Source organism: Heterocephalus glaber, unplaced genomic scaffold, assembly GCF_053883595.1.
Source record: "Heterocephalus glaber isolate CG9 unplaced genomic scaffold, H.glaber_assembly_v1.0 deba00001564, whole genome shotgun sequence".
Classification (NCBI taxonomy): Eukaryota; Metazoa; Chordata; class Mammalia; order Rodentia; family Bathyergidae; genus Heterocephalus; species Heterocephalus glaber.
The window spans coordinates 4419811-4444590 of record NW_028258351.1 but is presented as its reverse complement, the minus strand read 5'-3'; the positions used below and the strand labels follow the sequence as shown (position 1 = coordinate 4444590).

The 24780-nt window shown below is 43.4% G+C and overlaps 1 protein-coding gene and 1 non-coding gene across 9 annotated transcripts; both read right to left on the bottom strand.

Annotated features, from left to right (window-relative positions):
• Window positions 1–1809: 1809 nt before the first annotated feature.
• Window positions 1810–24610, bottom strand: Dusp14 (dual specificity phosphatase 14). Of its 8 annotated transcripts, none has more exons than XR_015443273.1 (5): window positions 22696–23450; window positions 22173–22201; window positions 21924–22089; window positions 4694–4785; window positions 1810–3126 (listed from the first exon to the last, which is right to left on the bottom strand). XR_015443273.1 is itself a non-coding variant. In XM_021248730.2 (5 exons), exons 2-5 carry the CDS (start codon window positions 22229–22231, stop codon window positions 3111–3113), a joined length of 333 nt encoding a protein of 110 aa, XP_021104389.1. In that variant the 5' UTR covers window positions 22232–22250; window positions 22696–23451; the 3' UTR covers window positions 1810–3110. The 8 variants fall into 8 exon arrangements, 6 of the variants coding, with proteins under 6 accessions (XP_021104389.1, XP_021104388.1, XP_004870477.1 ...); XM_021248730.2 differs by having other exon boundaries at window positions 22173–22250; window positions 22696–23451; XM_021248729.2 differs by having other exon boundaries at window positions 22173–22258.
• LOC147823791 (small nucleolar RNA U13) lies at window positions 9434–9531 on the bottom strand. Its single transcript, XR_015443332.1, has one exon. It is a non-coding gene; the product is annotated as a small nucleolar RNA U13 (small nucleolar RNA).
• Window positions 24611–24780: the final 170 nt, after the last annotated feature.

The following is a 24780-nucleotide window of genomic DNA, read 5'->3' as shown; positions in this document are numbered from 1 at the left end:
CTTTGCTTTACAGCGTTAAGATTTCACATAGATGCAGACCATAAGAATGAACAAGAACCAAAGCACCTAGGAGTTAGGCTTTCCAAGTGTTAAGGACACTCTTTCTGCCTAGTGCTTCTCCCCTCCCTGTACTGGTGATCAAACTCAGGATCTTGTGCTTGTGAGGAAGGGGCAGCACCACTGAGCTAAAACCCCCGGCCCAAGAAGACTCTTAATTAGAGCTCAGTGGTGTTATCTGCCAGGTTTCTACAGGAAATTTTCCTTAACTACCACCAGCAATATCTGTCACCAGTTGTTTTCTTCCTGTAAGTACAATGATTATTTCAGGGCTCTTGTTCAGAGACTGAGACTTAAATCTTGGTCTCTTGGTAAAGCCATGATCTCCCAGAACAATTTTGGTTTTTGATCATGTGCTAAGAGTGTTGCATTTCCTTTTGTGTGTTCCTCTTATTTCCCAAAGAAATGTTTAAATTTCCTGCTTAGACAATAACGTTATATATTTACAAGAGTGTGCAAATGTTATAGAACAAAACTAGAATTTGGATGGAAACCCACTGCCACAAACAAGGTGAAACTGGAAGATAAATTTGTCTAAAGCCTATGTGGCGGTGCACGCCTGTAATCCCAGCACTGGGGAGGCTGAGGGAGGAGGATCACTGAGAGGTCAAGGCCAGCTTGGACTACACAGTAAGTTCAAGGGCAGCCTGAACTACATAGTGAGACCTTGTTTTTAAAAAAAAAGAATCCAAGTTCAAGGCCAACCTGGGAATCTTAGCAAGACTCTGCCTCAAAAATAAGAAAAATAAAATTTTAAAATAAAAACGGTTGTGAATATAGCTTAATAGTAGAGCTCTTGCCTAGCATGCACAGGCCCTGGGTTCAATCCCTAGTACTGAATAAAGAAAAATGGTATAAGTAGGTAACTTCTGGCAATATTTATGGCTTCCTGGCAAAACAGGCCATAAAATTAGAAAATTATTCCAAGCTATGACCCACCCGGCAAATAAAGTAAAATAAAGCAGTTCTATGACAATGGTTCTCATAGTACAGTGCAGGCTTCAGGTGGCTCTCCTGTCTAAAATAAGGGGCAACCTAGTCAACACCCAATAGTTTCCCAGGAGGGCCATTAATTCTTGCCCCATCCCTGATGGGCTGTGCTGTCAGATTTTTTTAGGAGCAGGAAACTGGGTGACCTTTCCAGAGTTAAAGCAAAGGCCACTATATCCTTTTTTTTTTTTTTTTTTTAAGACAATCTTGTTATGTAGTTCAAACTGGTCTCAAACTCACGGTAGTCCTCCTGCCTCAGCATCCTGAGCACTGGCATACAGGCATGTGCCACCAAGCCCAGCCCACTTGCTTATTTGCTTATCATACTGAGATTTGTTTTAGAACATTCTTGCATGTTAATAGTCGACCAGAGGCACACTTTTTGTTAAAAACCAATTTGATGGCCGGGGATTTAGCTCAGTGGTGCCACTGCCTGCCTCGCAAGCCCAAGGTCCTGAGTTCAATCCCTGGTTCCAAAAAACCAATTTGGAGGAGGACCCCAGTACTTTAGCACACTCCTCCTCACCTGGAGAAAACTGAAAACAGTACCTTTTATCAAAACTTACACAGTTTCCCACTCTTCCAGCATGTGAATATTTATGTCTGCCCATCTGCAAGGATGCAAGACATTAACCCAATTCAGCTGGGGTGTCTATTTGAAGTAGTGCTAATTGTTCCAAGAGCCAGTTTAGTAGTTATTGGAGAGCATCTTTCTCCCATCAACACACATACACACACGTACACTGAAATTATTAGTAAAAGTTCTGTTAAGCACATATATTTATTAAAAATAATGCTGATATAATCCTGGGGCACACTGATTTCAAGGTCTTTGCAGTAGATTTCATCATAATTACTTAACTAAATAATAACAGTTTACTTATTTTTAACTTACAGTCACTAAATAATAGAGGGCAAAGGAAAGAATAGGACTAATCCAGTAGAGACTAAAGCTGGAATCAATCTTCCCTAAGCATCTGTATGGTTAGCAGCCTTGGCCAAAGCTTGTCTCTAAAGGGTTTCAGGACTCAGCGATTTTTGGGGGGGACTGAACTCCTGCACCTGCCATGGTTCCAAAAGGCATGGGATTCAGAATAGAGCAGAACCAGTTTATTAAACTGTCAAATTGTTAAAAATGATTAAAAGCCTGTTAAAGATTTTCATAAACACTATTTCAAGATGCTAGTTTTAAAAAAAACATTACTAGCAAATGTATGCATTCCCCTTGCATCCCCTCCCTTTTTCTTTTAAATTTGAATACCAAGTGTAAAAACACTTGAGGGAAAAATAAAAGTCAACCATTTGAAAAGAAAGAGGAAGAGGGGAGCAGATGGTGTGTAGCAGATGCTGGTACTGCTCAAGGGGCTGCTGATGCAGGCTTTGGTGGCATTAAATCCCCCAGTAAGGCATCAGGTGTCGGGACTCTTTCTCATAAACATCTGGAACTATGCCATAAGGTGTCTGTACCATCTTAACTGTTGACTTCCCAAAAAGCTGGTACTCGTAGTCTATCAGCTGCCTCCAGAAGCCCACATTGGGCCTGATGACAGGCCTCCGGGCTTTCACCCAGTTGTACGCATCCAGCAGGCACACGTTGTGGAATTTCATCAGGTAAGCAATGCAGAGTGTGGCTGAGCGGCTCACCCCTGCAGCACAGTGCACCAAGGTAGCCCCATGCTTCCTGCTCACACTGTGGATCTTGTCAGCCACGGTATCAAAGTACAGTCTAATGGGGGCATGTGGGATGTCAGCCAGAGGCACTTTAACATATTCAAATTGGGGCCAGTTGAAATTAGGGATCTCAATGGTAGCATTAATGATGCAGGTGATGCCACGAGACTGAAGGAGGTGCCGGTTGGAGGCCACACTGCCTCTGCCCAGGAAGAGAGAGGAGGTGATTTGAGCAATGCCTCCTATGTCTCCCTCGGAAATCATCCGAGGAGCCATGAGAGTCCGTGGCAGTGTACTGTGACCTCTGGAGCTCATGAAGATGCCAGCAATCACACTTGCATCATCGGAGGCAAAACCAGCGAGTTTTGTGTCTTCCACCAGGGAATCCAAAATTAGTGAGTCTCCTTCCTGCAAAACACAGGTAATTGTTAGTACTTTAAATGCTACTGATTTATCGCAGCTTTCTGCAGTGTTTCTGGAATGGGAAAGGGAAAGGATCAGAAAATTATTTTCTTTAATTAGGGTACATTTTCTCAAGGATATAGACAAATCATTTTCTATTGATGGTTAGGAAAAGTAGCCTAACTGCAGGGCATGGTGGCACATGCCTATAATCCTAGCCCTCACCTATAGTCCCAGCACTCGGGAGGTCGAGGCAGGAGGACTGCCATGACATCGAGGCCAGCCTGAGCTACATACAGAATTCAAGGGCAGGCTGAACTACATTACATAGCAAGACCATGTCTCAAAAAAAAAAGGAAAAGTAGCCTAAGACACAAATATGTACAATCAATGTAAAACTCAGCTCTCTGGTAAATGTTAAAAAAAATTTTTTTTTAATCTCTTAAATGGAAATTTTCATCCTATTTTTAGAAAAGTTAAGGACAGAAACATGTCCAACTGGTTCCTATGGGATAGTCCTGCAGGGTCTTTTTCTTACTGAAGGTAGAGGGGTGGCATTCCTTGGAGATTAAGAAAAAATCAGAAATTTTACTCTTCTCTTAGCTATGTTCTTTGTACATTTCTTGCTTACATGGCTACAATGGCTGGATTTTTGTAAACCTAATTCTTTTTTCAGTACGTGGGATCGAACTTGGGACCTTGCACTTGCGTGGCAGGTGGCGGAACCACTGAGCTAATTCCCTGGCCCTGTAAACTGAATTCTAAATAGAGATCTTATGAAGGTGCAAAAATGATCTCATATTCGGCAAATAATTAACGGACTGCCTTTATGGACTAAAACTGAACTGGATCAGTTGCCAAAAGCCAGGTCACCTTAGTCCATTATTTAAAAACAGCTGTTTTCTATTATATTTGTGATGTGTGAACACTTTTAAAGGCCAATTAAATTTAAGTAATGTGCTGCAGCATTTCCGTGGAAATAATCTCAGGTACTTTGAAGGTCATGGTCTTAAAACTTCACTCCTCCAAGTGAAAGGGGCATTTTACCTGACCTGACCCTGAGTCTGCCAATTCTAAGCTCCCAAATGAATCCCACTGGCTTCAGATATATGTTGGAACTAAAACTACTTCAATATTTGAAGTCCATATTTTCTCATTAGTTCAGTGTTTTCTATAAATATCTACATTAATAGCCACAGAAAAGGAAACAACTGGTTTGCTGAGATTTTAAACACCAGTTTCTCTGCCTGCAAAATCACAATCCTTTATAGCAGTGGTGGTGAACCTACGACACGTGTGCCACAGCGGGCTGTCTATATCACTGAAAGCTCTAAAAGGTTCACCATCACTGCTTTATAGCCTCTGCCACTGGGAAATGTATTACTCACAACTGGGTACCACAGGGAAGCCCGAAAAGATTTCAGTCAGGGGCTGGGGATTTAGCTCAGTGGTTCTGCTGCCTGCCCCACAAGCACAAGGATTCGAGTTCGATCCCCAGTACCAAAAAAAAAAAAGATTTCAGTCAGGAACATCCCCAGGTACTCTATGCAGAAGCAGTGCTGCAGCTACTCACTTGCTGAGGAAGCCAGTGAACAATGAAGCCCTTGGTCTGGATCTAGAAAATCCTAGGTAGGCAATTCCAGTTACAGTGGATGCAAATCGGATCTGCAGGAAGACAAAGAGGCAAAGATATGGCCAGTTACCACTAAATTACTACCAAATACAGTTAGGAAAAAAACTTAGGAAGTAGATGTGGTAAATATTTCTAATGTTCACTTAAAAGAAGGCTCAGTAAGGGCCAGGGATTTAGCTCAGTGGTTTCACCTCCTGCTGCGCAAGCGGAAGGACCCGAGTTCAATCCCTGTTCCAAAAAAAAAAAAAAAAAAGGCTCGGTAAGGGCCGGGGATTTAGCTCAGTGGTGCCTGTGCCTGCCTCACAAGCACAAGGTCCCGAGTTCAATCCCCGGTAACAAAAAAAAAAAAAAAAGGCTCAGTAAGAAATACCAACCTAAGTCTCAGTTTTTTGTTAATGACCATAACACACATTGCACAGAATAAAGAAATTTTTGAAAGGTGAGTCAGAGAACACAGCACATCGGTGAAATGTAAGCCACTGCAGAATGCTCATGGGGTGTGTGAGAGATGCAAACCGAGCCAGAGTCTCTCTTCCTGGTACCCTCACAGTTAACCCAGAAGTATAAGAAGCTGGGCAGACACCACAGTGAGCAGAGCTGCCAACCAAGACAGAGTGAAAGTCAGCTGAGCAGATGTGTGACTGTGACACTCAGCAGAGGACAATGTGTTCAGGAAAATGTCTAGTGCTGTGGGTGTGGCCAGGAGTGATGTCTGGATATGGCGATGTAGGCAGCTTCGTGGACAGCAGGGCCGAAGCTGCCAGTGCCAGCAACAGCACTGGTTTTCAGAAGGGCAACTTGAAATTTTATGTTGGCCCTCTTACTCATTTAATAATGTGATGAATACCTGTGAACATCATCAGAAATGTTTTCTCCCACCTGGCCCCTTGCCTTTCCCAGGTAAGCATCACACCTTTTTTTTTTTTGGTACCGGTGATCAAACTCAGGACCTTGTGCTTTCGAGGCAGGCGCAGGCACTACTGAGCTAAATCCCAGCCCCTCACACTTAATTTTGTTGCTGCTTTGTTGAGGTGTAAATGATGTAAAAACTGATACATAATTTGATCCAGTGTGTAACTTGTCAAGTTTTAACATACACATTTTTTATCCTCAGTATAAAAAAACAAAAACATACATATTTTTTCAAGACACCATGACCTCAAAATAATAAACATGTTTACCTCTCCCCCAAATCTCACGTTCCTTTATAATGCATCCCTTTCTTGCTCTCTGCCCCATTCTCAAGCAACTGTTAATCTGTTTGTCATTATAGTTTGCATTTTCATTCCTTTTTTTTTTTTAAACTAAGGATCAAGCCCAGGGTCTCCATACTCATAAGTGAAATAAATCAGACACAAATGTTTAAATACCACATTCTCTGGTGTGAGAAACTGAAAGTTGAAATAACCAAAATGTATAATAGACATTGGGAAATGGGAAGAAAATGTTCAAATGAGAAGGGGAACAAGGAAGGGGGGCAGGGAGAAAGGAAGGAAGGGACAAGAAAAAAAGAATAAAAGGAAAAAATGGAAACAGCTTTTGTAAATGAGGGAAAGAGAAGTCAAAGGCGGAATGGGGAGAAAAAGCAGCAGCAAGATGTATCATGTACAGGTACAAATTCCCTATGATGAATTATTATGTATATTTAAAATGTACCAACTGCTGGGCATGGTGGCGCCCGCGTACAGTAATCCCAGCACTTGGGAGGCTAGGGCAGGAGGATTGCCAACAGTTTGAGGCCAGCCTGGGCTACATAGTGTGTTCAAGGCCAACCTGAACTACAAAGCGAGACCCTGCCTCGAAAAAAAAAAAAAAAAGCCCAGGGTCTCACTTATATTAGCCAAGTGTTCTATCACTGATACATCCCAGTCCTTTAAAAAAAACTTTTAAGACAGGATCTCACTAACTTGCCCAGGTTGGCCTCAAATTTCCAATGCTCCTGCTTCAACCTCTAGGCAGCTGGGATTACAGGCATACACCACTATGCCCAGCTAATCTTTTTTCTGGATTTTATATAAACAAAATTCTACAATATTTATTTCTAGTCTGCATTCTTTCATTTGGTATAGTTTGCCATTCATCCACAATCTTAGGTATATCAGTAGCTCATTCCTTTTTAATGCTTGGTAGTATTCCATTGTGTAAGTATGATTTGTCCATCCACTGATGGACATTAGACTATTTCTAGTTTAAAGCTATTATGAGTAAATGTCCAGGCCTTTGTGTAGACATATGACTTCCCTTTTGATTAAACACCTAGGTCTAAAAGCTGTTATCATGTGGTCTGTGTAATATTTAACACACTAAAAGTTTAGAGATGGGGCCGAGGATTTAGCTCTGGTTCTGCCGCCTGCCTCACAAGAGCAAGGTCCCAAGTTCGATCCCCAGTACCAAAAAGAAAAAAAAGTTTAGAGATGGATGTGATGGTGTGTGCCTGTAATCCCAGCTACTTGGGAGGCTAAGGCATGAGGATCAACAGTTCCAGGGAAGCCTAGGCAACATAGCAAGAACTCATCTCAGAAAACAATAAATAATGCCTATAATTCCAGCACTCAGGAGGCTGAGGAAGGGGACAAGCCTGGGCTACACAGTGAAACCCTATCTTAATAATATAGTTTAAAAGAAATCTTTAGAGGCAGAGGGTGTAGTTCAGTGGTACAACTCACCTTTGCATCCACAAGGCCTTGGGTTCAATCTCCAACACTGCTCCTCCCCCCCCAAATTTCTTCTACATAGTTCTATCATTACAATGGAGTGGTTCCCACACTATGAGAATCAACTGGAGGGCCAGACAGAGCACAGGTTACTGGGCCCCAGTTGCTGACTGAGCAGCACTAGAGAGGGGCTCCCAAATGCACCTCCCCGGTGACGCTGCTGCAGCTGCTCTGATACTCATCTGAGAAGCACCACAGAGCTGGATGCTGGGGGCACCGCCCAGGTTCAGGACTGAGGCATTCAGTGTGCTGGCCGTGACAGCTGCTAAGTCCCAGCACCGCCTCACCCAAGGTTATGCTGAGGACAAGGTCACCACAGGGTACACAGAGTTCTCCAGTGAATTCTCACAGTGAGGAGGTGCAAGGAGGTAGCCACATAGGGAAATTTATGTTTGATATAATGCGTGAACAGGGCAGAAGCTTTGAGGCGAACACATTTCCTGCAGCACAGCAGTCTCCTGCCACTTCCAAGTCTTTCCCTGGAAGAATCCCATAAAAAGCAAGTCACTGTGAAAATAAACACAAAATTAGGCCTTCAAACTGCTGAGGACGCTACCCTCAATGTGGAAAATCTAAAAGATGCTAATCAAATTTCCAAGTAGGTTATCTAATTAGGAGAGATTCAGCCTTGTGTCCTCCCAAATAACCCTGCTGTGTGGGAAGCCACCTGCTCTCCTGGATCTGGGTGCCCAGGCTCACCAGCCTTTACAGCAGAAGTCTTCACCAGGGTCTTTGAATGTGTCATAGAGGGCTGGTGGCCTGGTTGCTTCTGTTACCTCTCACTCACTGAACAGTGACAGGGTACTTGTGCCACAGGGAAAACAGATTGTGAGTCCTCAGGACAGAATCCAAGTGAGACAGACATGATGCTCCATCCTTGCTGCTGCTAGTCAGCCTCCTGCCAACAGACCTGCTTCAAATGCCAAAGCTGGTCCCAAGTTTTAGAAAAACAACTTCTGCCAGAGAGCGCTCACAGGGTGGATATTACTGATGCTCCTCTGACAAACCCTCCTGGCCCCTTTACAGAGTAAATACAAGTTTAGAAAGAGTGACATGGTTGCCCATGTCTTGGAGAAGATAAAAAGAAGAAAAGAAAAGAACTGTGGTGTCCGGTCTTCTAGCTCTAGACTGCATTTCCTGCATCTCTGAGACTGTGAGCAGTAGCTCCGTCCTTGTCACCTGCCTTACCCAGCTCTAATACCACCAGCCAGCACCTGCGGTGCAGGAGAGGAGCTGGTGCACCTGCCTAAGAAGAACAGGTTTAAATGCTACTTAAGGAAAGATGACTGCTCCAGTTTCATCTAGTACCCGGGAGCAACTCTGCCATAGCTTGTACACCCTTCAGCGCATGGAAAGCCCTCCTCACAGCACAGAGGCCTTGGCAAACAGCAGTCCCTGGTGGGCACAGGCTCAGCTTTGGTCCAGCTCTAAGATTAGCAGAACCCAATCATAAAGAATTCAGAATAAACCCATGGGTATTACATCATAGGGGCATGGAAATCAACTTAGTAAATGTGTACCCAAAGACACAGAAAGAAGATCTTTTAGAAGTGCCTGGCCCATATTTGAAGGATCAAAGATTGCACCATGCTCTGAGTGAACATGACTGTCCCCCTGCAGCACACTGGTCTCTAGGACAAGGCCTCCATGGAGGACACTACAGAACATCCTCGTCACTGTCCACGGTATTCAGCTCAGCCTTCCCAACTTGCTCAGCAGCGGCCATTACTTCTTGGAGGGAAACATGTTTTCCTGAGGGAAACTATTAGAGAAGGGGGAGGGGGCTGGGGAGGTGAATGGGGAAGGTAAAAGTGGTATAAAAATAGCACAATGAATCCCACTACTCTGTATAAAGAAAGATGTTTTCCTGGTCAAGGGAATGGGAGTGGGGTGGGATAAAATTCAGAAAGGAAGAGCTGTTCTAAATCAACCCCAGAGGCTGGAGGGTTTATGTTGGTTCCCCCCACATCAGACAGGTAATGTGCCCATGTAACAAGGTTTAGAGGGAGGCACATGTCACCCAATGGTGTGAAAACCCAACCACCACACAAACCAAAAAAGAATCCGTTTGGGTTTTTTATAAACTAGCTACAAGAAATGTCAGAAATGATGCTGGTCTCTGAATAAGCACCAAGCACCGAACGCTAAACAAAGTCTAGAATTAGTGTCTGTCCAGTGGGCCTGTAATCTCAATAATGGACAAGCTAATAACAATGGCTTGCTCCCTGCCCTGGAGAGCTCTTAGCATGTGGGAACCAGCCCTGTGTTTAGCACTGGAAGCCAAGCCTGCAGGAGTGGTGACAGGAATGAAAATCGCTACCTGGAGTCACAGCATATTCATATTCATACCCCACACACACTCAAATCAGCAGTTAAAGAAATGAAATTATCTACTGCTTTTTCTTCTCTTGTTGAACACGCGGAAAATGGCCACAATGGTGCTAGAGATGACTGTAAATGATTTGACTAAAATATTCTTAGCCTTAGGAATTTCAGAGGATCACAGTATATACTAGATGTCTACACTGTTACTTTTTTATACTCAAAAAGCTTATAGAATCATTTTCTCCTTCCACTAAATGTCTACCTAGTTTTTTGGTTTTTTTGGATTTTTTGGTACTGGAGATTGAACTCGGGGTCTTGCATTTGCAAGGCAGGTGGTGGAACCACTGAGCTAAATTCCCAGTCCTATTTCTTTTTAAATAATACCTTAATGTCCCTCTTTTTAAAATAGAAGCATTTTAGTCTAAACTGTCATAAATAAATATGGTAGAAAACAACAAGAAAAATACTTTTCTTGTTGATTTTCATTATTAAATCAGAAGTGTGTTCCACTAGGGGGAAAGTTAAAATAGTCACTCTTACAAAATAAAATCACAATATGGGACTCCTTCATTAAGGAAAAATAATTTTAGCCATCCCCACTATGTGAACATTAAGAATATAATTCAGTTAACACAAGTCAAAAGAAACCTCTCCTCAAAAAATAGAATTCAAATACCAAGTGATATTCACATTAAAGTAAAGTGAAGAAAAAGATATTGACAAATTATTCTCAGTCACCCAGAAAACTAGGAATTTGGCTAAAATACCTCAACATCTAGGACCAGGGATTTAGCTCAGTGGTTCTGCCACCTGCCTCCCAAGCGCAAGGACCCAAGTTCAATCCCTGGTACCAAAAAAAAAACCCTCAACATCTTATATTTGGAGGTGAGGTCATTATGTCTTTCCCTCCATATTAATGACTTAACATACTAGTGTTCTGGGATGAGGTTAAATACATGTAATATATAAAACTAAAGACGCAGAATCACCATATATTCCACCAGTGTGACACATAGCTACCAAGCAACTGCCTATGTCATTGTGGCAAAGCTGACCATCTCAGCAACCTCACACAGACACAGCAATTGCTAAGCCTGACAAAGGCTGATCATTTTAAGACTCTACCCAACTGCTGATACAGAATATGCCACAGTCCAGAGGAGGAGACAGGCTATCCACTTGAGAGCAGGAAAAACCATGCCAAGATAGTGGCATAATCACACAGATTTTAAGAAGTTTAGTTTCACTGAGCACAGTAGCACCCACCAGTTTGCAATCCCAGCTATGTGGGACACTGAGACTGGAGAATCATGAAGTTGAGGCCAGCATGGGCTACATAGTGAGTCTGGGGACAGCCTGGACTACATAGTGAGACCATGTGTCAAAAAAAGAAAAGAAAGCACAAACAAACGAATGAACAAATGAAAGAAAAGAGAAAGAAGTTTAGTTCAATATAAGAAATTCAGGATCAAGGATTTACTTCAGTGGCGCTGCACCTGCCTCGCAAGTGCAAGGTCCTGAGTTCAATCCCTGCTATCAAAAACAAACAAAAAAGAAATTCATAGATCTTCCATGCTGGGACAGAATGAATAGAAAAGATACTGCCTGTAACTGTAAAAGATGGAATTATGTATTCATTTGGTACAGTGGGCTAATCTGTTCACATCTGGAACTGAATTTTTAATTTTGGTCCTCATTCACCAGGTGTGGTGGTGCATGCCTACCACCCCCAGCCCTCTGGCAGGCTGAGGCAGGAGGATCACAAGTTTGAACCCAGCCCAGTCGATTTAGTGAGACCTTGGCCGGGGATTTAGCTCAGTGGTGCGGCAGCCTGCCTCACAACACAAGGTCCCAAGTACAATCCCCGATACAAAAAAAAAATTTAGTGAGGCCTTGTCTCAGAATAAAAATGGATGGATGGACGGACGGATACATGAGGCTGGGCATGCAACTCAGCGTGAAGGTCTTGGTTTCAATCCCTAGAAATCAGTCAATCAATCAATCAATCTAGTCCTTATTCAGTCCTTAAATTTCATATCACACATTCACACAACAGTTTACTGAGTTCATGCCATGCTCAACACTGTGTTTAGTGCTGTTGCTGACTACTGCCAGAGCTGGGCACAATAATATCTCCCTCCCACATGAAGTTCTTCTAATGCAATCTCCATACTCCTCCCATCCAAAATAGGACTGATGCCTGCTCCCCATTCAAACTGGAAAAACCTTTGTGGCTACCTCAACCAAAAAAATTAAGTAGAGGGCTGGGGATTTAGCTCAGTGGTTCCAGCGACTGCCTCGAAAGCGCAAGGTCCTGAGTTCGATCCCCAGTACAAAAAAAAAAAATATTAGGTAGAAATGATGTTCCAAGGTAAGATTATAAACATCACATGCCTCTATCTTATTCTCTTGGGATTCCCTCTTGGAACTCAGCTACCATATTATGAAGGAGCTCAAACAAGCCCAACAGAGCTACTACCTTCACAGGCCATGTGTGTGTGTTCCACCCAACAGCCCAGCTGAGGTTCCAGCTGATAGCCAAGACCACCCACTAGATATATGAGTAGAGACATTTTAATATGATTCTAATGGGGCTGGGGATTTAGCTCAGTGGTTCTGCCGCCTGCCTCGCAAGCGCAAGGACCCGAGTTCAATCCCCGGTATCAAAAAAAAAAAAAAAAGATTCTAGCTCCCAGCCACCAACTCACTCCCAGACTTTCGGCCTCCCAGCTGAGGCTCTAGATACTGTAAAGCATAGACAAACTGTCCCCATTATATGAGGCCCAAATTCCTGACCTACAGGAATCTGTGAGCCTAATTTAAATAGTTATTTCACACCAGTTTTGAAATTGTGTTATGCAGCAACAGTAACTAGAACAAGGACAGCAAGGTAACAAAACAATGCTAGAATTTTATCACCTTAAGGAGATGATGCATGATACACATATAAAAACTGAGTGACAATAAGAGACAGACTAACATTAAGTGAATCAAATGATTAGCACAAACAGTGAGTGTTATAGCAAAGCAAAGAGCACAGGATCAAAGCAAAGTGACAATCAGTTAAGAGTGCTAGAAAACTTAACTCTTCCTTGGGAAGGTATATTAGTCCATTTTCTGCTGCTGTTATAAAACACCTGGGGCTGGGTACTACATGAAGAGGGACTGGAGTTCAATTCCAGCAACCTTCCTCTCATAGAAAGAAGTTTATTTAGCTCACACACTGGGAGGCTGAGAGTTCAAGATTGGGCAACTCCATCTGTTCAGCCTCTGATCTGGGTCCTCCTGGCTACATCACAACATGGTGGATGACATCAGAGTGGGAATGCATGTGACAGGGAGCAGTCATGATGGGGCAGGAAGCTAGAGACTAGGAAAGGTCAGTCTTATTGCTCTGTAACAAGCTGCTCTCATGAGATCTCGCTCCAAGACCAACATTAATCCCTAATCCTTTCTGAGAACAATGCCCCCAGTGACCTAATTATCTTGCAAAAGGCCTCAGCTCTCAAAGGTTTCACCACGTCAATACTGCCACACTGAGGACCAAGCCACCAGCACGTCCACATTTGGAGGACCCACTCAAACAGTAGTCAACCGGAGCAGGAGGGGTCTCAGAGACTGTACTATCATGCTTTTTCTCCAATCCATTAAAACATACTGCCACTCTGGCCTTTTAAGAGTCTCCTCATTTTCAGATCCCAAATGGAGAATTAAAGCCCTTTTTTATTGCCCCTCCTCATTACTCAAAGAGTATGACCCAAGGCCCAGCAGCACTGACATCCCTAGAGCTTGACAGAAATGCAGACTTTCAGGTACTATCTCAAGACTTACAGAATCAGATTCTACAGTTTAACAAGATCCCAGGTGACCTGCAGACACTATTGGATGACAAGTACCACTCATTAATCTGCCTCATTCTGTTGCATTGAACTTGCTGAAGCAAACCTGAGCACCTGTGCTGTTTAAGCCACATGAACATGCTTAGCTCCTCCTCACGGATCAGCATCATTCTGCTGTCTTTGATCCCAGACAAGGAATCAGGTAAATGGGGGTTATGAAACTTTCCCAGACTCTGTGACCAGGACCCTCCTTCCACAAGCCATCTGTGGTTGATTAGCCATATAATCTGACCACAACAGACCAACCAGTCTAAAGACTACCAAAACATACATTTCACTGGAGGAACAAAACAGGAACTGCAGAGAGAAAGGAAGTAAGAAACATAAAGTCAATCTGTTTACGCTTCATCTATAACCTAGATATTAATCTCAATATCCTAAGCTGCTAGTGCTATCAATGGTCCTTGGGTTTGAAAATTCTGATAAAATGAACCAAGAAAGTGCTTGGAAATGACCACAATTACATTTATACTTGCTTTGGGATAACAGGAAACCAATTTGTGCAATAGCCTAAATAAATAATATTTTAAAATCTTACAGAAGTGGTAAAAATTAAAATGGGAATTGCAGGTGCTTGGTTAAGCAGTAAACTTTGATTTACACAAGTCAGAACCTTTAGAGACAAAGTACTTAAAAGTCAGCACTAAAACCTCAAAATTGCTTAAGTCATTACTTCCCTCCAAGAAGCAGCACCAGGAAATCCAGGTATTTTCATAAGAGCTCAGGGCCCTAAATGTTCATTATTACTTAAAGGAAGACCAAAAGAAGAATTTATAAAATAAGTACACCGGAAAAGACCTCAGCAGTTAATAATCATCCTTGGATCACCTTACCCTTGGATGTTGCACTGGCCATATCAGAATCCTTAACATTCCCACAGTGAGTTCCACCTCTGTCCCTACGAGGACTTCTTTATGTCACCTGGCCCAATTCCTCATGTGTATGTGCATGAAAGAGACTGATTTTGTACCAAATTAACATCATTGCTAAAGTATTGATAATGTAATTTCCCATCTTTCTTTATAAATCAAAGGCATCACCAGAGTTTCTGAGCAGAGTGAGATAAGCTGTCAAGTCTCCTGTGTCAGGAAGTACATTTTCAGCTCAACAGGAGTAAAAAGGCAGAGGATCCTGATTATTCCCTTGGCCCTATCTCCTGAAAAAACACCGTCTTAAAAAACAAAACAATAGGGCTGGGGATTTAGTTCAATGGTTCTGCCACCTGCCTCGAAAGTGCAAGGTCCTGAGTTTGATCCCCGGTACCAACCAAAAGAAAAAAAAAATACAGTTCCCTTCAGACTATTGCTAAACGGGATAGGACTCTAACATTATTATTCAAACTCTGTAAGCGAATGCAGTGGCCTCTGAACCTCCCTCTGCTCTTGTTCAAATCAGGGATCAAGTAACAAAGGGCACATGACCATCATTTGCTTTTGTACGCCCCATGATTTAGAATATCATTAAGAGGGCCGGGGATTTAGCTCAGTGGTTCCGCCGCCTGTCTTGAAAGCACAAGGTCCCAAGTTCGATCCAGGTACCAAAAAAAAAAAAAAAAAAAAAAAAGAATATCATTAAGACATGTCTTAAATGGTTGGAAAAGAAATCAAAAGAATAGAACAACACGTGATGGCACATAAAAATCACATGAAATTCAAGTGTCAGCACTTAGCAGTAAAGTTTTATTGGAACACAGCCACACTTGCTTGTTACATATGAACTGTGGCTAGCCACTTTCTCACAACAGCAACATTAACCAGATGCAACAGAAACTGTATGGCAACAAGCCTCAAATATTTATAGGGCCAGGCACACGCCTATAATCCCAGCAATTGGAAGGCTGGGGCAAAATTGCCACCAGCTCAAGGATAGCCTGGGCTACATAGCGAGACCTTGTCTCACATGAAAAAACAAAACAAAAAACAAAAACAAAAACCAAGGCCCGGGGACTTAGCTCAGGGGCACCATGCCTGCCTCACAAGGGCAAGGTCCTAAATTCAATATCCGGTATAAAACAAAAAACAAAAAACAAAAAACAAAATATATATATATTTCCTTTACAGAAAATGGTTGCCAACCCCTGGCTGAAATGAGGAAGGTATAAAACCATTATGGTATGCTAAATAAGTATTTTTTTGTTGTGTGGTCCAGATGACTCTTACATCTGAATCATCTATGCTGCTTGATAGAATGCAGACTCTTAGGCTCTAACAAAGACCTGATTAATCAGAATTTCTGGGGACGAAAGCCTGGGAATTTATATTTTTAGCAAATACTTCTCTAAAATGAAACTAAAATTAATATGCTATTGTGAAAAACATAAATACTACTTGAATTTTTTTTTCCAGTACTGAGGATTGAACTCAGGGCCTCTAAGGGCCTCAGCCCAAGCTCAAACTTGTGATTCTCCTGCCTAAGTCTCTCAGAGTGCCAAAATACAGACATGTACCACCTGGCTACTACTTACCATAACTACTAGGAAGATACATGGAAGAAGAAACTCCATGAACCAGTGGTGGTACACACCTGTAATGCCAGCACTCTGGGAAGCCAAGACAGGAGGACCTCAAGTTCCAATTCTAGCCTTGGTAACTTACAGACACAGCAAGACCCTGTCTCACAAATAAAAAAGGGTTGGAAATATAACTCAGTGTGATGACCCTAATCCCCAGTCAGTACCACAGGAAAGAAAATGAAAAGAAACATTTTCTTAAAAAAGATTATTTTCAAGTAAAATATTATAACAGTTATTTGGATTTAAGACACAATCCAGTACAAAGGAAGTGGCATTTCATTCCCACTTTGAATCATCTTAGGCCGAAAATTCATACCAAGTAACTGAAACACTATAAAACACTATTTCTCCAATTTTGATGGACAAGAAACATGTGAAATGATATACAACCTTTATCCTGGAGAAAGTTCTGTTCCCAGTGTAAAATGAAAGCTAGTTGAAATTTCTATGTCTTTTTGATATTCATTAAAGATGTATTCTTGGGTTAGGCATGGTGGCTCATACCTGTAATCCCTGCACTCTGGAGGCTGAGGAGAGAATCATGAGTTTGAGGCTGGGGGTTGGAATAGACAGAGAGACCCTGTTTCTAAAAAATAAAAAAAAAATCCTTTGACTGGCCCTGGTGCCAGCCATTCACCTATAATCCCAGCTACTTGGGATGCTAAAGCAGAAAGATCCAAGTTTGATGACACTTAGTGACACACTGTCTCAAAATTAAAAATATATATATCTCAGTGGGTAGAATGCTTGCCTTGCCTTGGGTTCATCCTCAGCAACATGCAAAATAAACAGAGATAGAGATATAAATGGATATTTGAATACAGTATTAAGTGAGTTGGAAGGAAACCTATCAAATTTGTGGGAGTGGTTTTCTCAGTGAAGAAGAAAAGTGACATTAGAAAATGTCAATTTTATAACAGGTAATTTTTTTCAGTGTTGGGAACTGAACCCAGGGCCTCATGTGTGCTAGGCAAGTGCTGTACCACTGAGCTACAGCTCTAGCCCTTTAATCTTTTTTTTTTTTTTTTTTGGTACCGGGGATAGAACTCGGGACCTTCCTCTTGCGAGGCGGCGGAAACACTGAGCTAAATCCCCGGCCCTAATCTTTTTTAATGAGAGGGCTAAAGGGCCGGGGATTTAGCTCAGTGGTTCCACCGCCTGCCCCGCAAGTGCAAGGACCCGACTTTGATCCCCAGTACCAAAAAAAAAAAAAAGAGAGAGCGCTAAAGTAATTATGAACAACAATTTGGAGCAGCAAGTAAAAGTGCTGACTGATTTTTCTCTTTGTAATTTTATTTCAAGTTCAAAAAATAAAAATTATTTTTAATAGAAGAAAGTTAGTACAAATGGCTGTCAATCCAAGCTCCCTCCAGTCTCTGGCCTGCACCTGGCGGAACTCTTTATATGAGAGCTGAAATAAGAAGTCGATTTGGTGAGAACCTGGCCAAGGTACCAGCATGGCACAATGGCTACATAAGCAAAATTCTGAATTAAAAATTCTTGACTTTAAGTTTTTTTGGTTTGTTTTTTTTTTCTGGTACCAGGAATCAAACTCAGGACTTTGCATTTGCCGGGCAGGCATGGCACAGCTGAGCTACATCCCCAGGCCTGACTTTAAATTTTCATGTAACTTGTGTGCCAACAGCATTCTCTCTGATTTTATTTTCACCTGTGCATCCTCAAAACTTCCAGCAGGTTCACTTCAGGGTCCCTCTTCCAGGTGAAGGCTGGGGCTTCCCAAATTCTCTCTGCCACACTTTGTGTGGAATGCTTTTGTTATTTTTTTCACAAGTACCCATAAACTTGAAGACCAAAGGAGTTAAAAAAAAACAACAAAAAACTGCCACAGGTCATCAATGCTGAAACTGCTGGGAACAAAGGTAGAAGTCAGCCCAGCAGTTTCCTATGAATATCAAAAGAGCCCTTTTGGGGCCAGGGATTTAGCTCAGTGCCGCCACTGCCTGCCTTGCAAGAGCAAGGTCTTGAGTTCAATCCCCAGTACCCCCTCAAAAAAAAAAAGAGCCCTTTTGTCCACTGAGACTTAAAGATGGAGGCTGCTCTCTGTCAGGGTAAGAACGAGAACTGACTTGTGGGGGTGAGCTGGGTAGAACGCACCTGACAGGTCACTGGCCAAGACTTCAGCGCTCCTGGAAGCACTCCAACAGGATGCCCCCCCACTCAGATGAAAAGGTTCTGACAATACTTTTTAATCCTAATCTGATGGATATCTTTTCTTGAAAACTTCTAATTTATACACATGTAGTTTTAAAAATTATGATTAAAAAATAAAATTATTAGAGAATCTGACAAAAATATGTAATAAGCAAGAAAAAGGTATTTGTGACTTGTGCAAATAAAGATTGAAAATAGAGTAATGTAGCCATTTCCCAAGACATCTCGTAGAAGAAATTAAAAGAAACTACAGGGCCAGGGATTTAGCTCAGTGGTTCTGGGGCCTGCCTCGCAAGCGCAAGGACCCAAGTTCAATCCCCAGTACCAAAAAGAAAATAATAAATAAATAAAAGAAACTACAAATCCCACCTGCTTTCGGCCAATGTTCTTCCACCATCCTTCCAACTAAGAAAAGTTATGTCCCCCGGGGTACTTATAAATTTACAGAATTATGTAAACTCTGCGGTAAGGGTAGAATGGACTGTTAGTATATAGTACTAAGCACATAATAACAAACACCTGAATTTAGTAACTGTCCTGAGATGACCTGCTTGTTTCTCCCTATCTTCTCTCTCACACATGCCCGTCTACCCAGATCCAGCTAGCAAAACCAAATAGGGGCAAGTAAAGTTAACCTGATAACTCAATTGTGTATTCAGAAAGCAAGGATTCTCTAGCTGGGACTACAGCTCAGGGGTAGAGACCTTGCCTAGGATACACAAGGCCCAAGTGTCATTCCCAGTGAGACACACAGACACACAGACACACACACACACACACACACGAAAGGAAGGGAGAGAAAACAGAAAAACAGGAATTCTCTATAGCAAACACAGCTCTAAATTACTTCACATACAAAGGAAGATGTAGAGAAAAATACAGATAGCAAAGATTGTAAAAATGGCATCTGTTTCTGCAGCATAGAAGCTGTGATTCCGCTGGAAGCATCACTGAGGGAGAGGCTGAATCTGCGCTCTGCTCTCTTGGGGACCATCCACGTACAGGTGAGTGTGAGTTCCACCCTCAGGGAACTTCATCAAGAATGGCCTGAGCTCCCATACATCACACACTCACTGCCCTCCACCTACAGGGCCGGGCACAAGGCAAGCACTCTCCAAAGGTAGGATTCATTCAGGACCTTAAAAAGTCTTCCAGGCACTAGATATTTTCTATTTTTAGTACTTTATTTTGCATATTCAAATATTCTAAAACTATTCATCTTTTTTTTTTTTTAGAAAAATCAATGGAAGGGTTCTATCGGGCATGTCAACCAAATACAGTGGAAAAACCACTTCTGGTATTTGGGTGGTATGTTGGTCCAAACCATGTAACAAAAAATAAAATACACTAGTACATGACAGGACAGAGGTACATGATAGGACACCTACACTTATTTATTCATTTAAAAAATATCCAACCATACTGTGATTTAACTAGAAACACAGTAAATTAGGAATTCAAGGCAGACAGCACTGAAGGAACGTAAATTGGTGGCCACTTCGGGAAGAAAAGCATCAACTAGTAAGACTGAAGATATGCACACTCAACTCAGGAATGTTCATAATTGCCCCAGACTAGGAACAACCCAGATGTCCATTAATAATAGATGGGTGATTTATGGTACATTCACACAAAAATGAACCAACTCTAGTTACAGGCAACAACATGGATGCGTCTTTAAAAAAGCATGCTAAAAATAAAAAAATAAATAAATAAATTTTTTTTAAAAAAAGCATGCTGCAGGGCCGGGGATTCAGCTCAGTGGTTTCGCTGCCTGCTGCGCAAGCACAAGGACCAGAGTTCAATCCCCAGTGCCAAAAAAAAAAAACCCATGCTGCAGGAATTTAAACAATTACACACATATAAACACACAGAGTATTGTGAATATACATGATGCTGATTGAAAGAAAGATGACCCCAAACAATACCTACTTGATTTTATTGCATGGAGATGATAAACAAGCAAAAAGAATTATGTTGTTTAGACATTAATATTTAGGGAGTAAAAACTATAGAAAAGAAGTAAATTATTTCCACAAAAGTCAAGGTAGTTACTGGCTAGGCTACCTACTGTCCTTGGGAAAGGGTAGGGGAGAATACTTGTTGACCTGTAAAATGATTAGTTACACTTGTATTTTCTTAAATAATTCATCAAGTTATCCATTTGTTTTATACCTTCATGTTATAATTCACATTTTTAAAAAAGTTAAATACTGTGTTGATTTCTAAGAATTCAGAATCATTATAGCAATTCTGGCCGATCTAAGAAAGAATACAGTATTTCCTCTTTGAATATCACTAGTATTAGCTTGCTAGCTTCATAAGGTCAGGGACCTTATCTGTTGTCTACCCCAGTATTTGACACAGTACCTTTAGCATGGTAAAAGCCCTCAATAAATGCTCACTATATAAATCCAAAACTGCTGGCATGAATTTTCTTTAAGCCACCCATTTCCTGAAATTACTGATTTAAACTGTACCCCCATTAACACTTTCCTTTCCTTTCTTTGCCTTCACCCCTGTGCAGCTTTCATAAATAATTGAGCTACTATCTTAAATGTTAGCTCTGTAAGTTTATACCCGGCTGCTGTTGCTTTAGCAACTCTGCCTGCCTTCCAATGCCTTTTATGCCTCCTTTCAAGCAAAGAAAAGATGAATACACTTGTCCTAGATTTTTTTTTAATGGAAAGGTTTTCATTTGTACCTGAGAGTAACACCTAGGATCAAAATTGATTTTCGATTCCCAGTACTGGAAAAAAGTAGTAATTGATTCAGTTACTTTGAGATTGTTTATGAAGGGGTCATTTGCCTGTTGCCCTGAGAAATAGCACCATGCCACCAGGGTTAATAAAACTTTACAACCAGCTGAACTTAAAAACATGCTACCTGGGTTGGACAGAAATCAAATCTCTATAAACAAAACCAGTCACAATTAAAATAATTCACTTCAGTTTTTAAAAATCCCTATGCAAGGGCTGGGGATTTAGCTCGGTGGTTCCGGCGCCTGCCTCGCAAGCACAAGGTCCCAAGTTCGATCCCCGGTACCAAAAAAAAAAGAAGAAAAAAATCCCTATGCAAATATTTATGAAAACGCTGAGAAAAGTCTAAAAAGATACACAAACTAATAAGAGATATATACAGCAGTTACTTTTGAGAAAGATGTTCAAAAGAAGCCTTTAACCCTTATTTGAAACGTTTTAATATTTTTACACAGAGAATGATTAAAGTATTCTTTGCAATATTGGGAAAACATTTCTAATCCATTCTGCCTTAAAACAAAATCCCAACTGCAAAGGAATCTGTCAAATAGTTCCCTCCCTGAAACCCAATTTTTTTGAAATGTTAGTTTTTAGGCTAAAGTCTTAAAGGATTTACATGCCTGGCCAATTTTTATATGAATATATACTTATGCCATGCTATTAAAGCGTTAATATCCCAGGGGGGCCAGGGATTTAGCTCAGTGGTTCCGCCGCCTGCCTCGCAAGTGCAAGGTCCCAAGTTCGATTGCCGGTACCCCCCCCAAAAAAAGAGTATCACAGAATTCATACCTGCAATCCAATATGAAAGGTTTCGGATGAGAACTCAGCATACACACGTTCAACACTGACGTTAGGAAGATTCGGAATGAAGGAAACTGTCTCTCGTTTTATGGGGAAAGCCAAAAATACCAAGCAACTATCTCTCCTCCCCCAAGCGTCAGAAGGTGAGTCAGAGCTGGAGGCAGGAACGGGGCCCTTGTGTCAAGCCGCCTGTGCAGGGCTCCTTCCTCCCTCCTCCGGGGAGTTCTCAATCCTTACCAGGCCTCGAAGGAATTCTCACAGTGTCTCTGTTGGAGAAGAGGCGGTTGGATATTCATTCTGGGGGCGCCTCATTCCCTGCATTTCTCAAGGAAACAAAGACCGGGAGGGCTTTTGTGAGTCCACAAATAACAATAACCACACTGCAGCTCCAGAGTGGAGCTTCCAGAGCACACAGCTCCGCAAAGAATACAGCACCTTTGTTCTTCTCGTTTTAAAGAGTAGAAAACTAGCAGACAAGTTGTGACTTGCTCAGTGTCACTTAAGTTTGTGGCCGAGCCGAGCGGCAGGCACGAAGCTGCTGACTGCTGGCCCTGGCCTCTGTCTTAATTGATCTGTATAACCTCAGGGAGGACATCCCAACATTCTATTACACTGTACTTCCAAGTGGCTGCTTAGGGGCAGGAAGTCCAAGAAACTGCTTAAAACTCTTGGTCCATATTCCTTTAAGGTGAGGCAAACTCTAGCTCACTCGCCTCCGTTTTTACATCTGTAAAACGGGAAGGTAATGCTCTCCACTTACCTCTTACAAACTGTAATGAACAGCTAACGAGTTAACACTTGCCAAATGCCTTAAGGTCCCGCTGGGTGGAAAGTACAAGGTGGTTTAAAAAAAAACAACAAAAAACACTACACAGTAAAACTGCATGGGTTTTCCTTTGTACTTCTTCCTTTGCCTCCGGGATGACCAGTTACCATAACACAGGCTGGTACCATTGGCAACATCCACCTAGTTATACAATCCAGGCAACTCCCCCACCACACACACACACACACACACACACACACACACACACACACACAACTTCGCTCTGATCAAAAGTACTTAGAAGAAATAAACAGACCTATCTTGGCACTGTGCACGCCATCTACCATCGCAAATACTCAAGTTGAATACTTGGCATCGCTGAAAGTCAAGCTGTTTCTATTAATGCACCAGAAACCTTTGCAAGACGCAAAGAGCCGCGGCGGGCTCTGCGCGGGTGGTGGCGGGCGGCGGGGTGAGCGACGGCCCCAGGCAGTGGCGGGGCCGGAGAGCAGCGGGGTCGAGAGGAGGAGTGGGGTGTTTGACGCGCGACCCGGGGTCGAGGGAGCGACAGGGGTGCTCACTGAGGGTCCTGGCTTCTCCCACCCCCGCCGCCCGAGGACGCAGGACGGCCCAGGAGCAGGTGAGGTCGCCGACGCAAAGTTTCCAGAGACTAGGGTCGCGCGGGTCCCGGCTTCCCGGTCCCGCCCGCGCCGAAGCCCGGTGGGCGCGAAGTCCCTTCCCGCCGGCCCCCGCCCGCTCGCACCCCCGGGCCTGCGGGCCCCGTACCGCATGCGGGCTCGCGGCGGGGTTCCGTCCTCAGGCGCGGCTCCGGCTTCTGCAGGCTGGCCGCCCACCCCTCCCTCTCCCGCCCGCTCCTCTCCGCCCGCGCCCGGGGCGGGCCGCGCGCACGCTCCCTGCGCCCCGCCGCCTTCTCCCGAGGAGGGGCGCCAAGGCGGGGAAGGAGGGTCCGGGCGGGAGGGGGCGCGAGGGACGCGCGGGGGCCCCCGGCGTTGCGCGTGCGCGCTGGGTCTCGGCGCAGACCGGTGCGCCCAGGCGCGCCCGTGTCTCCGGTGACCGCCGCTGCCCCCTAGGCCGCCTTCGTTTCAGGGGTCTTTGTGTGGTCCCCTCACCTGCCCCACACACCTGTTTTCCACTTCGACGTCTTCCCATGAGTAGGGTGTGAGGCGCGGGTGCAGGCGTGGTGTGTTAGGGTACTTTCTGGATGGGAGAGGACAGGGAAACAGTACTAATCTGAAAGGCGCGAGCGCCGCAGCTGTGACTAATCACCGCCTTTCCCCGCCCCCACCCGGCCCGGCGCGAAGGGCGAAGGGAAATAAGTCTCAGGGCAACCATTGGGTGAATTTTGCTTGGACAGGTGTGGGTACTTTCTAGTAAGTGGAAAGCAACATCGAGGTTCAAAAGGAGGTAAAGATAACAGACATCTTTTGCCTGCTCCAAGACCCCGAACAACCCACGCCGCTACCTCACAGGTGCCCGTCCGTGCCCCCAGGTAGCGAGGTGGGGTCTCCGGAGCCAGGGCTGAATGCGAGGGCTCCCTGGGAGTGTACTTGCTGTGTCACTGGGGAGGGGGTCTTGTTTATTTCAGTCTGTCGGTCTGTAACAGAAGTAGATGCACAATGGACTTTTTTCAGCTCAAAACCCCACCACCACCGCGCAGGTGAGGGGCGACGCGGGAAGGTAGAAACGACTTCCTCAAGGCACTGCAGTGAGTCAGACACACAAGAGTCCTGACTCCTTGCCCAGACAGCTCCTCACCATTGCAAAGTGTTGGCATCAGAACTGCTGAACAGTCAAACGAGTAGTCATAGATTAGGGGGGGAGGGGGAGGACACATTGCACCTTAGGTTTACATTCTCCCACATCGTCAAGCGATACTGATGCTTTGAGGCTTTTTATGCTCTTCCCCATCGCCATTGGCCAGCCAGATTCAGAGTCATCAAGTGGGTGCTGGAATGTCTAGAAGTTTTGTCTGCTTCCCAGACAAAAATATAACATCAAAGTCATTTCAGTGATAATCCTGGGAGAGCTAAGACGGCCGAGACGGGAAAGATTTATTTT

Bases quoted from the DNA above. Each gene is read 5' to 3' on its own strand.
- Dusp14 (XM_004870420.4), bottom strand. From the start codon at position 3,033: ATGAGCTCCAGAGGTCACAGTACACTGCCACGGACTCTCATGGCTCCT.